The sequence below is a fragment of the Leucoraja erinacea genome, chromosome 29, assembly GCF_028641065.1.
Source record: "Leucoraja erinacea ecotype New England chromosome 29, Leri_hhj_1, whole genome shotgun sequence".
Classification (NCBI taxonomy): domain Eukaryota; kingdom Metazoa; phylum Chordata; class Chondrichthyes; order Rajiformes; family Rajidae; genus Leucoraja; species Leucoraja erinaceus.
The window spans coordinates 23,622,200-23,635,265 of record NC_073405.1 but is presented as its reverse complement, the minus strand read 5'-3'; the positions used below and the strand labels follow the sequence as shown (position 1 = coordinate 23,635,265).

Below are 13,066 nucleotides of genomic sequence, written 5' to 3'. Positions count from 1 at the left end.
TATGAACATCGAATTATACAATTTCAACTAATACTGCCAATAAGCTTTCTCTCAACCACACTGTCTCCAATATTGGTGCACACACATTTCTCCCATCACCCCAGCCATTTTACTCCTTTACCTTCTTTTGTATGCTCACCCCCTATCCCTGAATCCCACATTTCCTTTTATCCATTTTCTTCCGCCAGTCCATTTATGCCATTATCCCGCCTTTGAGCTTTACATTTCACTCAAAGTGCTGGAGTCTCCAGCACTGTTTCTTTTTAAACCAGCTTCTTTGGTTGCCCATGTCTCCATTTTACATTTCACTCCTATAATGTGGTATCATTTTGTCTCCTTTTCAAGCCTTTGTCACTTACATACCCTGACTCTGCTAATTACCTCCCCCTCATCTCTGTGCCTCTATCACTTGCTTGGCTTTGCCCAACCCCCAGCTCTCTTTGCCAGCCTCCTTCCCCCTAAATCATTCAGTCTGAAGAAAGATCCTGACCTGGAACATTGTCTGTCCATTCGCTCCCCAGATGCTGCACGAGTTCCCCCAGAACTTTGTTTTATTTGATTGGGCATTTATTTGCTAAATTGTGATTCACCAGGAACAGGTCTAAGAAGCAGAGTTTTGCTGTGGCATTCTTCTGGAAAATAACTGTTGAAAATAGCTTTGGGTGTAGAAGTGAGTTTGTTTCATTTGTCTAAAATTTGGGGTATTTCTCAAAAGGGAACTGAGTGAAACCATCTATTGATGCATTGCCACACAGGAAGTTCTCAAAGCATTCAGTTGTTTCAGGGTGTTTTGCTGACTACTGAATCGGCTGATGCAATTTGGTTTTCCATGGTGATTCTCTTTTATTTTGCCACAATTACTGTTCTGTGCAGGCAATGTTTTGTACAGAATGTTCTGTAATCAAAACTAGGTTAATAATAGTTTCAATGCAGACAAGCTTACTTAGTACTCCTTTTGTGTGAAGGTCCACAGATTATAAACTAGCATTGGAAGGTATAACAACATCAACCCTCCCTGAATAAAAGGGTTGGAACATTATGTGCTTACTGTTGCTCACACTTTTAAAAAAATGGTTACTGTTTAAGATGTTGAGTTGATTTATGAAACCCTTACTGAGTTTTGCTTTCATGTGTTATTGCTTGCTGGGCTTTGAACTCAGACACAATGTATTGTTCTATTTTAGTTGCATTGGGGGAAAATGCATTCTTATTAACCTAACATTAGCTGTACTTATTCAGTTGTCAAACAATATTGTATGGGATTAAACATTTCATGAATATCTATGAAAAATACCCAGCCTTCATTGATGCGTGTAAGAGAATAGTGTGAGAGATTGTAGTGGTGCTTAGAGTTGATTAACTAGTCAGCTCAGGAATACCCTAATAAGTAACTAGAGGGCAAGTGATATAGTTCTATTTTTGTATTCAGTTCTGATTAGTAATGGTTTTGACCCTTACATGTTGGTGAGTTTGAATCCCTGTTCAATTTTCAAATATGAAAAAAGATACTACAATTTGTAAATCTAACGTTAATGATTTAAAGAATCTTGCACTCAGCTTTGACTTGCTATGTTGTTCAATATTCATTTAAATTTGCGTTGACTAGGCTGAATGAATGTGGCCTTTTTTTAAATCGTATTCTGTTTAGACCATTTATTTAATTTTTCAATATTTGATCATTGATAGCCAGTCTGGCAATTATTGCCTGTCTGCAATTGTCCTTCAGAAAGTAATGGTCTGTCACCTTGAACGTATGATGCAGTCTGTTTGGTGAAGCTATTCCTCTGATGTTGGGGGAAAGAATTCCAGGATTGCACCCAGTGAAGATGAAGGACAGCAATATATTTATAAATCAGGATTTTGTCAGCGTTGGAATGGAACCTGCAGGTGGTGCTGCTTCCATATATCTGGTGATGGAAGTCATGGGTTTGTCAGGGTAACTATACTCCATTTTGTCTCAGTCAAGATGTGCCAGTGGCAAAAGCAATTAATGTAGAAGGTAATTGCTGGTGTGTCAGTTGAGCTGGCATCTTTGTTTGGTCTGCAATCGAGCTGCCCGACCATTGGAGCTACAAGAAAAGTGTTCCGTCACACCTCTGACTAGTTCCTTTTTAATGCTGGAACGCCTTTGCAGTGTCAGGAAATATTAGTACAGGTGCACAACCTTTTATCCGGTGTTCCGGAAACCGAAAAACTCCGAAAACCGGCCATTTTTTTCAGGATGTCGTCTGCACACCAAAGCTCGCGTTTGGCGCCAAACTTGACCCGAAACGACCCACGGTCAACCCAGGTCTGTACTACTGTAGCGGCTGCCTCCTCCCCGGAGACCGGGGAGGCACTTAAACATCTGTAAATCATTGCTTAAATGTTAGTTTGGTGGACTTTTATGTGAGGGGGGGGGGGGGGGGGGGGGGGGGGGTTGAAGGGGTAAACTTTAATTCTTAGTCCCCTACCTGGTCGGAGAGGCGGGGAGCAGTCAATGCCTTACCGGGTCGCCGTGCAGTAAGCTCCGCAGCGCTGTGGTCGCTAACTCCCAGCTGGGGCTGCGGGCGGCGCCGGTTGTAGCTCCGACCCCGGCAACTCTACCCCTGGCTGCGAGGCTCCGCAAATGTTGGGAGTCGGCGGCGTCGCAGTGCTGGGATACCAGCGGGAAGCGGGCAATGCCTTACCGGGTCGCTGTGCGGTAAGCTCCAGGGCGCTGAGGCCGCCTTCTCCCAACGTTCGCGGAGCTGGGGGCTGCGGGCGATGGTTGCCGGGGTCGGAGCTACAACCGGCGCAGCCCGCGGCCGGACGGAGCCCCCAGCTCCGCGATGTTGGGAGTCGCCGACCAGGTAGGGGACTAAGAATTAAAGTTTACCCCTTCACCCACCCACCCCACCACCACCACATAAAATCCCTCCAAACTAACTGACTAACATTTATGCAATGATTTACAATGATTCCCCGGTCTCCGGAGAGGAGGCAGTCGCTCCAGACTTTTCAAGCCGCCCGCGCTACCTACCTAATCTACGCTAAAAATCTTCCATTCGGAAATCCGAAAATGTCCGAAATCCGACAAGTGTCTGGTCCCAAGGCTTTCGGATAAAAGGTTGTGCACCTGTATAGCATTGGTTATTATCATGTGCCACAATTGCATGCTATCCGGTTGAATCATACTGTGTACAAACAAGCTGTACATGTACACCCCGTCAAAGAGAACAAAAAAATCAAATGTTACAGCTGCAGATAAAATACAGATTTAAAAAGTCCCTAAGGCCTGCAAAGAGTTAGATCACAAATAGAAATATAGGAAGATGTTCAAGTCCTGGTAAGGACGTTCTTAGTTCAGAGGTCAAGAAGGCTGAGAAACTATGAATAGGATTGTGAATAGATAGAGAATATAATCAAAGAACTTTATTCAACGAGACGTTTCAAAAAGGAAGAATTGAAATGGCTCTTTTTAACGGAGTGGCAGTTGGGAATTGGCAGAATTGGTCTATTACTGCAAGCCTTGAGTTTGCAGATTTCAATATCTGCCTTGCCCTGGTTTCATTAATAAAATTAGTAAATTACCATTGTTAGATCGTAGAGATTTTGAGAGTTGGACAAATGCTCGAGTAACTCAGCGGGACAGGCAGCATATCTGGTGATAAGGAATGGTTGAGATGACGATATTAAAATGGCTTGATACTGGGAGTAGGTACACAAAATTGCTGGAGAAACTCAGCGAGTGCAGCAGCATCTATGGAGCGAAGGAAATAGGCGACGTTTCGGGCCGAAACCTTCTTGATACTGGGAGTACCAGTTTGCTATTGTGGACAAAGTGCATTTTGCTCAACGAAGTGTTTGCCTAGGGTTACACAAAAAAAAGCTGGAGAAACTCAGCGGGGGCAGCAGCATCTATGGAGAGAAGGAAATAGGCAACGTTTCGGGCCGAAACCATTCTTCAGACTGATCGGGGGCGGGGGTGGGTGGGGACAAGAAAGGGAAGAGGAGGAGTAGCCAGAAGGCTGGGTGATGGGAGGAGACAGCAGGGGGGCTGAGGAAGGGGAGGAGACAGCAAGGACTAACAAAATTGGGAGAATTCGATGTTCTCCAGCTTTTTCTCCAGCTTTTTTTTTGTGTAACCTTCGATTCTCCAGCATCTGCAGTTCCCTCTTAAACGAAGTGTTTGCCTAGTCTGCACTTGGGCTCTGCCAATGGTGAGGAGGTTACTTTGAGAGCACCAAAAGTGATAGATATCTCTCTCTCCCTCCCCCCCCCCCCCCCCATCAGTGTCTATTATCTCTCGGCCTTGAATACTGTCGCAAACTTCAACACAAAATCATATCAAATACTATTTCCTCCAGCGTTATAATTGCCTCGAAGCAATAAACTAAGCTATGCAGGTTCAGATTAGTTTCTATGTTTTGATTCATCTGTTCGCTGTATGTGTTTCTTTGTACTTTATTTCTTTAGGATGCATGTGTTTCTGAAAACCGTAAGCTTTTCTTACAACTTAACATAGGTTCAAAATCCGAAAGTTACTATCTGAGCAATTCTATTATATAATATTTCCTCGTGTGTGTGTGTGTGTCTATTATTATTATTATTATATCAAAGCTTTTTTGAGGTTGTAGTGCTTAATAGCCTGATGGTTGTAGGAAAGAAGCTGTTCCTGAACCTGGGCGTCACAGTTTTCAGGCTCCTGTGCCTTCTTCCCGAAGGCTGGAGTGAAATGAGTGTGTGGCCAGGATGGTGTGGGTCTCTGATGCTGATTGCCTTTTTGAGGCAGCGACTGCGATAAATCCATTTGATGGTGGGGAGGTCAGTGATGGACTGGGCAGTGGTCACAACTTTTTGCAGTCTTTTTTGCTCCTGGGCATTCAAGTTGCCGAACCAGGCTGCAATGCAACCAGTCAAGATGCTCTCCACTGTACGCCTGTAGTTCAAGAGAAACCTCTTTGACATACCGAATCGCCGTATTCTTCTCAGGAAGTGGAGGAGTTGATGCGCTTTCTTTATAATTGCATCAGTGTGCTGGGTCCAGGAAAGATCTTTGAAAATATGCATTCCCAGGAATTTGAAGTTTTTGACTTTCCACCATATAAACAGGATTGTGGGTCCTCATCCTTCCTCTTCCAAAGTCCACAATCTGTTCATTGGTTTTATTGATATTGAGAGCCAGGTTGTTGTGCTACCACCATTTGGCCAATCGGTCAATCTCACTTCTATACTCTGACTCATCACCATCTGTAATTTGTCCAACAGTGGTGGTGTTGTCGGCAAACTTAAAGATGGAGTTCTCACTGTGACCGGCAACACAGTCAGTCATGAGTATAAAGTGAGTAGAGCAGGGGACTGAGCATGCAGCCTTGAGGTGCTCCCGTGTTGATTGTCAATGAGGAAGAAGTGTTTCTGCCAATTATAACAGACTGTGGTCTGTGGATTAGGAAGTCAAGGATCCAATTGTAGAGGGATGCGCAGAGACCCAGTTCCATGAGCTTGGTAACCAGCTTGGAGGGGATGATGTTCTTGAACGCCACTCGAGCTGTAGTCTATAAACAACAGCCTGACGTAAGTGTTTTTATTGTCCAAGTGGTCCAGTGCAGAGTGGAGAGCCAGTGAGATCTCATCCTCCGTTGACTTGTTGGGATGGTAGGCGAACTGTAGTGGGTCGGGGTTCTTGTTTAGGTAGGAGTTTATACTTAGTTGAACGGAAAATTATGGCTCTGGATTGCTGTCACATGTTAAATTGTAATTCAAGCGTTATAAATTTTTTCAGAACTTGGACATGGTTTATTTTTTATTCTTGGTGCTGTTTGTCAACCATCCAGTTCCACCACACAGCTAACAGCAGATTGTTTAATATTTGGTTTATTCAAAATTAAACAAATCAATTGAATCTGCAACAGTATTGTGTTGGCTAATATGAAATGGTAGCCTTGTTCATGATGAGTGTTCAAGGTGACTTTCACAGTAGCAAAACAAAAGCTCTGGCTGGCAGCTGACGTGAGGAGAGTCCAAAGAAAGGACTTAATTTTGAGCTCTCTTTAAAAGCACAATGGTGTTGAAATTTATTATAGCTCTGACTTTGAGACGTCGTTTTGGTTAGATTGCAATTGCCCTTTTGGTGACTGGATTGCAATTGCCCTCTGGTCCTTTGTCATCTTTTGCATAAACATTTCTTAGACTTTTTGCTGGGTTTACTGATTTTTTGAGTTGGGACAGTGTCGTAAAAACACCTTTTCAGTTGCTAATTCTATTTTGAGTGTTTTTCCAATAGTCAACATGTCCCTTTTCCCTTAATTGCACAGAAAATGTTTGATACCCTTAGCTCCATCGATTTGATCATGTTATACAAAACATTGCATACACGTTTGAAAATTCTATTTGATCACCTGATCTTTATTGATGATGGTAGTATGGCAATGTAGTTTGGTTAGAAAAACAGCCGTGCAGGAACCCTGTTTTTGCTAGTCCCATTTATGGCTCTGTTGAACAGAATTTGTTTTTAAAATTAGCCCACATTTGATCTTATGATTCAAACTTCTGTGTTCATGGCAAATGATACGGCAGTTTAAAGAAAGGGTTAGTATGCCACTGGACAAATTTATTGCCATGTGACTTCTAATCATATATAAATGTGTTTATGTTATTAACATGCATATTTTGTTTAAGCATTGGCAACTGACAAATTTTGCAAGTACAATTTTTTTTTTAAATTCCTACATCTGTATAGATATCTTATAACACCATAAAGGTTCAGATTCAATCAGCTTGGTCTATTTTTCGATCTTTAATCGATGGCTAAATTCTATCTGAGTGACGTAGTGGTGCAGCTGGTAGAGCTGTTTCTGCACAATCCTGACCTTGGATGCTTTCTGTGTGGTGATTGTATGTTGCCGTGTGGGTTTCCTCTGGATCCTTTGGTTTCCACCCACATCCCAAAGATTTGTGCGTTTGTAGGTTAATTGGCCTCTAAATTGCCCCTAGTGTGTAATGAGTGGGTGTGAAGTTGAAATAACATAGAACTGGTGCTGACTGGCATGTTTCCAGGTTGTATCTCCGAAATTTCTAGGATCTTGGCTGAGCCCCATTACAATGTTTCTACAGAAGCTTCTGGAAGGAAGTCAGATAACCAAGTAATGCAACATTTTTCCAGGGAATATAAACAATTCAAACAAGGCTTCACACTTCAGCCAATCACCAAACAGCACCACAAACATTTTGCAACATTATTAACAGTATTTAAAACCCTTTTGCAGCTGGCCAATCCTGATCATGCATTTGCAACACATGAGCTGCTCTGCAAAGTCCTCATACATTTTAACAATGGGGAGGACATCTGGACCTCACCTTATCTGACAGATCAATCTTGGACCTAGACTTTCTGGCACCGACTTGTAGCTTTAAACAGAAAAAGACCAAGCAGGGCTTGCAAATGCAAAGATCCTCCATTTTATAATAACTCTAATTTGGCCAATATTAACATAGAATAGACATCATAATGGCCTGCGGTCCGTTTGCCTTTTTATTTTGTTTTCTTTTGTCCCGTTGTTACAGTTTATTTCGGTTTATTTTAGTTGTGTATGTGTGTGTGTGTGTGGGGGGGGGGTGGGAGAAACTTGTTTTAGTCTCTTCCTTCGGGGGGGTGCGACCTTTTCTTGTCTTATCCTCCGTCTGCGCTGAGGCCTGATGGCGGAGCTGGCGGCCTCCAACTGGGACCGGGGCTCCGGAGGCAGAGCTAGCCAGGACTTGCCAACGCGAGGCTGACTTCGGCGGCTCGGCAGCGAGCCTAGTGGACGACAACGTCGGGAGCTCGCAGCTCCTGCATCAACAGCTTCGTCCGCTGGACTGGAGGGTGGCAGCTTCGACAGCCGCGGGCCACGGAGTTTGAACCGGCCTGTTCGCGGTGCTTGGATTCAGCCGCAGGACCTGCTTACCATCAATTTTAACCCATTAACTGCCAGATTATATACTAAAACGTTTAGCATGGAACCGAAGTCATTATGTACAAATAATAACATAAGTGCTATGATTTACAAGCTATTTATAACATTTGTAATAATTATAGTATTAAATGTTTAGGTCATAAGTGATAGGAGTAGAAAGTGATAGGAGTAGAATTAGCCCATTTGGCCCATCAAGTCTACTCCGCGATTCAATCTATCTTTCCCTCCTCACCCCATTCTTCTGCCTCCCCTTAACCTCTGACACTTGTTCTAATCATGAATCTATCTCTGCCATAAAAAATATCCACTGAATTAGCCTCTGTGGCAAATAATTGCACAGATTCACTGCCCTCTGACTAAATACATTTATCCTTATCTCCTTCCTAAAAGAACATCCTTTAGTTCTGAGACTATGACCTCTAGTCCTAGACAATTCACACTCGTGGAAATGTCCTCTCCTCATCCACTCTATCCAAGCCTTTCACTATTCTGTATGTTTCAATGAGGTCCCCCCACAGTTTTCTAAACACCAGCGAGTGCAGGCCCAGTGCCAACAAACGCTCATCATTGGCTACCTGCTCATTCCTGGGATAATTCTTGTGAACCTCTTCTGGACCCTCTCCTGAGTCAGATATGGTGCCCAAAATTGCTCACAATATTCCAAGTGCAACCATACCATCACCTTGTAGAGCATCGACATTATATCCTTGTTTTTGTATACAGGCCTTCTTAAATTAAATGCTAGCATTGAGTTTGCTTTTTTAACAATTTTTTTTACAACTGATTGCCTATTAACTTTTTGGTAGTTCTGCACCAGAAGGATATGGTCTCAGGCAACAGTAATTGTCATTGAGCGTGAGTGGTGGTAGACAAGCCCAGCCCCTTTGCACCTCTGATTTCTGGATTCTCTCCCCATTTAGACAATTGTATACACCTCCTACTTTGAAAATGCATGACTCCACACTTTGCCATGCTAAATTCCACCTGCCATGTCTCTGCCCACTCTCCCGACTTGTTCAAGCCCTTCTGCAGAGTCCCTGCTTCCTCTGCACTACCTGCCCCTCCACCAATTTTCGTATCATACGAAAACTTTGCCACAAAGCCTTCAATCCCCCCGTCCAAATCATATACAAGGTGAAGAGTAGCTGTCTGGCACTGACCCTTGTGGATCTATAATTGACTGTTTATTTAATTATAGGTAACTCGCTCAATTCTCAACGAGGGTTGAAAGTTGAGAATTGATTCATAATTGGCATGTCTTCAGTAACTGTACTTCAAAAATGGGATAATTCCGAACATTCTTGGCTACTGAAAATTACTTTTAAAATAGTGACTTGTTTATTGGATGTGGCTTGAATCTGCAAAAAGTCTTAAATGGTTGCATTGCATTAAAGATTTTTCCAAGCCTCTTATTAACATTTAACCATATGTATTTTGGTGTTATTTCATTGCTGTAACGGGTTTATAACAATCATAAGCGTTTAATGGATTGTGAGATTTTCTATCTGTATTACTGAATCTGTGTGGTTGTATGATTACTGAGTTCCTGGATAGAGTATGGCACAAATGAAAGCTCAATATATTTTTTTAACTTAATTTGTGTCAAAAGTCTATTGTTGACATTGCAGTATTTTGTGGGGCCTAAGTCCAACGCATGCTTTGCACATTTCTGAGCTTTCAAAGCTACACACTGATGGTATTTTTTTTTTAAAGTTGGTAATTTTGTGTTGCCAGGCTCTTTTGTTGACGAGTCTGAACTGTGAACAGGATGTGTTCACACTAAAGTATAAGAATTTTCTTTACTCCTAAACTTTAATTTGTTCAGTTTTCTTTTTTGTCGCAAATGATTTGTTTTATTGCAGCTGGTTTTATAAAGGCACCGCTGTCTGATGTGAAGCTAATTGAAGACAGTATAGAATTGCACTGTGAGGCAATTGGAAAGCCCACTCCTGAAATTCAGTGGTGGGCTGTAGAGGGAAATGACACTGAAGTCATGTCACAGCTCTATGATGGTGCACGACAACAGCGGGTCAACATCAACTTCATCTATGACCTTGATGCCAAGAGCACCATCAGCATCATGAATCTAAACATCGAAGACACAGGCAGATATGAATGCAGAGCCAGTAATGATCCCTACCGCAATGATTTAAAAATGATCCCACAAGTCAAGTGGATATGTTCTCAGGCAACAGTAATTGTCATTGAACGTGAGTGGTGGTAGACAAGCCCAGTCAGATGTTTACCAGTCGCTTAGTTTAAGCATCTGGTATGCATTTTTCTGCCCTTTTGTTTCACCCCTCCAAAAGACCCCCTTCGTACGATTAAGGTTACTCCAACCCGTTTACTCCTTGTCCTGTGACTTCTTACACGGTTGTGAGATTGCTTTCCAAAATGTTGGATTTTAAGTTATTTTACTTACCATGTAGATCGGCTGTAAAGCTGTTTGTATCTGATGTGAAATGACAATTTAGAAAACTGCTGCGGAATGTATGCTTTACATTTATGTTTAATTGGTATTAGCAGATATTTTAACTTCATGAGCATAAATATTAGGCATCTCGCTTATTAATCTTTACACCAATACAACATAGAAAAACATAGATTGTCTTCTGGTCACGTTGCAATCTCACACTCTGTAACTGGTCTTTTAGTTTTACCTTTATGATCAGAAGATGGCACCTGAAGGCTTTCTCGTGTTATAGGCTGGAATTGGATACTTCATAATTCCTGACCAAGCTCTGTACTTGGTTATACTATTGTGACTCCTGTACTGATTTGTACAATGGCTGCCATTTTCTACATTATCAGCTTTGAATGTTGAAGCCTCCTTTGATCTTTCCTTGCCTTAGACGATGCATTGGTGCCCTTGTATTTTGATGGTTGTGTAATAATGCTGAATTATATAATGCAGAATATTTCAGTGGTGGTTTGGTATGGGCATTGGGTCCAAGAAACGGTAAACAGGACTCTAAACCTTTTGATAATTGGGCATCTTTGTAACATTTACCTACTGTAGCTTGATAGATGACTTGCTTGCATTTAGAGCAGTATTGCCTTTGTGTAAAACACAGTGCTGGAATAACTCAGCAGATCAGGCATCCTCCGGAGGACATAAATGGATGATGTTTCGGGTCAGAGCCCTTCTGATGGAGGATCCCAACCTGAAACACCACCTATCCATGCTCTCCATCGGTGCTGCATGACCAACTGATTTACTCCAATACTCAGAATTACTCGAGATTCCATCTGTAGTTCCCTGTGTTGGCCGTGATGCCTTTCCATTCAGTTTATCTTCATTTAAGCTCATACTTGTTCCTCTTTGTCGTTAGACCCGACAATTGTCAAGGATCCACAAATCTTGGAACCTGGTGAAAATATGAAGGATGCCATTCTACGCTGCAACCTGACAGATCCACCATCTCGTATTGACGGTCATGTGTGGAAAAAAGATGATGTGGAAATCCCAACAACGAGGGATTCAAGTTCATCGCCAATCATGGAATACAAGTATGTTCATTTTCAACTGCTAGACTGCTTGTTTTATTTAGTTGCTGTACTATAGTCAGGCTCCACGATCCTTCTTTAAATATTTTCATAGCATTTGGTTTGGTTAATTCTTCTTGCTATTCAACTTATTTATACTCTGAACAGTCTTTGGTTCCTGCTACAGATGTGCAGCTTTCGACCTACCAGAATTTTTAGTGAAGTATTGGTATCACTAATGAAGATAAATCGGGTAACTGCTCCAACACTTTGACTATACAGTAAACCCTCGTTACAACAGACCATGTGGGGGGAGGGAGAGGAATGCCGTCCGTTATAATAGAGTAAGTTATCACTTCTATAAAGTAGGTCGCCCAGTCTCGCTGCAGTACATGGATAGGGCTGATTCTGTCTGCTCAGTTTCTCTAGCACTTGGTGTTATTTAACTTTAAAACTAGATGTTGATGCCGCTGGTCTGCGCCAGCGAGCACTTCACACACCGCACGGTCCGAATACAACTATTTATGTGGCTCGTGTTGTAGCCCCATGGTGACCGTGTTTTCTTCAGACTGCTGCCACCGACAGAACATGCTGTGTCATTGTGGGGCCCTCCCCTTCAAATGCTGCCGCTTCCAAGGGAGTGCATGTTGGCGATTCCATGGTCCAAATGGACAGGACATGGTCCAAATGGACTGAGTGACAGGAAGAGGCGGTCGAGTGGGGAGCAGGACAAAGCAGCGGCCGACAGGAAGAAACACCAGAAGGTGGGAAGGAAGCTGGCATTACGGTGACCCCACGCCTCCTGTCGGTGGCAGCGGCTTGAAGGAAATGTCCCCAGTGGCTACAATGTGAGCCACAACAATAGACATCCCAATCTGACTGGTGAGTGACAGGCTCGCTTGTGCACCTTGTGTGACAGGTCTGTGTAGGTGGCCAGGGTGGTGTCAGCGGGTCCATCTAATAACCGAAAATCAGTTTTAAAGGGATCTGTTAAATCAAGGGTTGACAGTACATCAATTTTTTGATTTCACACTTTCACATTTTGCACCCAGTTAACTCTTATTTTGTAGAAGAAAGGGAACGGTTAGTCCACCAATTATGCTTGCTGACTATTTTGGAATAATCGGAGTGGAGGGTAGCAAGAAGAGAGCATGTATCCGACTTGACCGTTAATATTTGTATGATAACGAGAGATTGTATTGATAAAGGTAATAAATATACAATACCACAAGGAAGACTATAGTAATTAAAACTATTTTAAAGTTGCATGCCACCTTTACCTGAAGGGTTAAAACAGGGACAACCCTTTTTGCCCCGCACATCTAATTTAAACTTTGACCCACTAAGCTGAAAGCAGTGCCCTCTTGTATTTGATTTTTTCTATCCTAGGGGAAACGTTTTGATTGTCTACCATATCTATTTCCGCAACCTGTGGCATTCCAGCGAAAACAATCCCAAACCAGTCAAACATCTCCTAGCTAATATCCCTTAATCTAGGTATCGTTCTAGTATATCTCCTCAGCACTATATCCAAAGCCGCCACTTCGAATGGGGCAACCAAAACTGCACACAATATTCCAAATATGGCCAAACCAAAGTCCTGTAAATCTGCATCATGACATCCTGGCTCTTATGAAAGCAAGCATACTGTATTGTGTTACTGCTCT

General features: G+C 42.6%; 1 protein-coding gene across 1 annotated transcript in view; it reads left to right on the top strand.

Moving 5' to 3' along the window:
* bsg (basigin) overlaps nucleotides 1-13,066 on the top strand; it is a 30,517-nt gene that overhangs the window by 1,239 nt on the left and 16,212 nt on the right. The window contains exon 2 of the mRNA XM_055658902.1: nucleotides 11,246-11,423. Coding sequence (XP_055514877.1) covers nucleotides 11,246-11,423 — 178 coding nt within the window. The remainder of the gene's footprint in view (nucleotides 1-11,245; nucleotides 11,424-13,066) is intronic.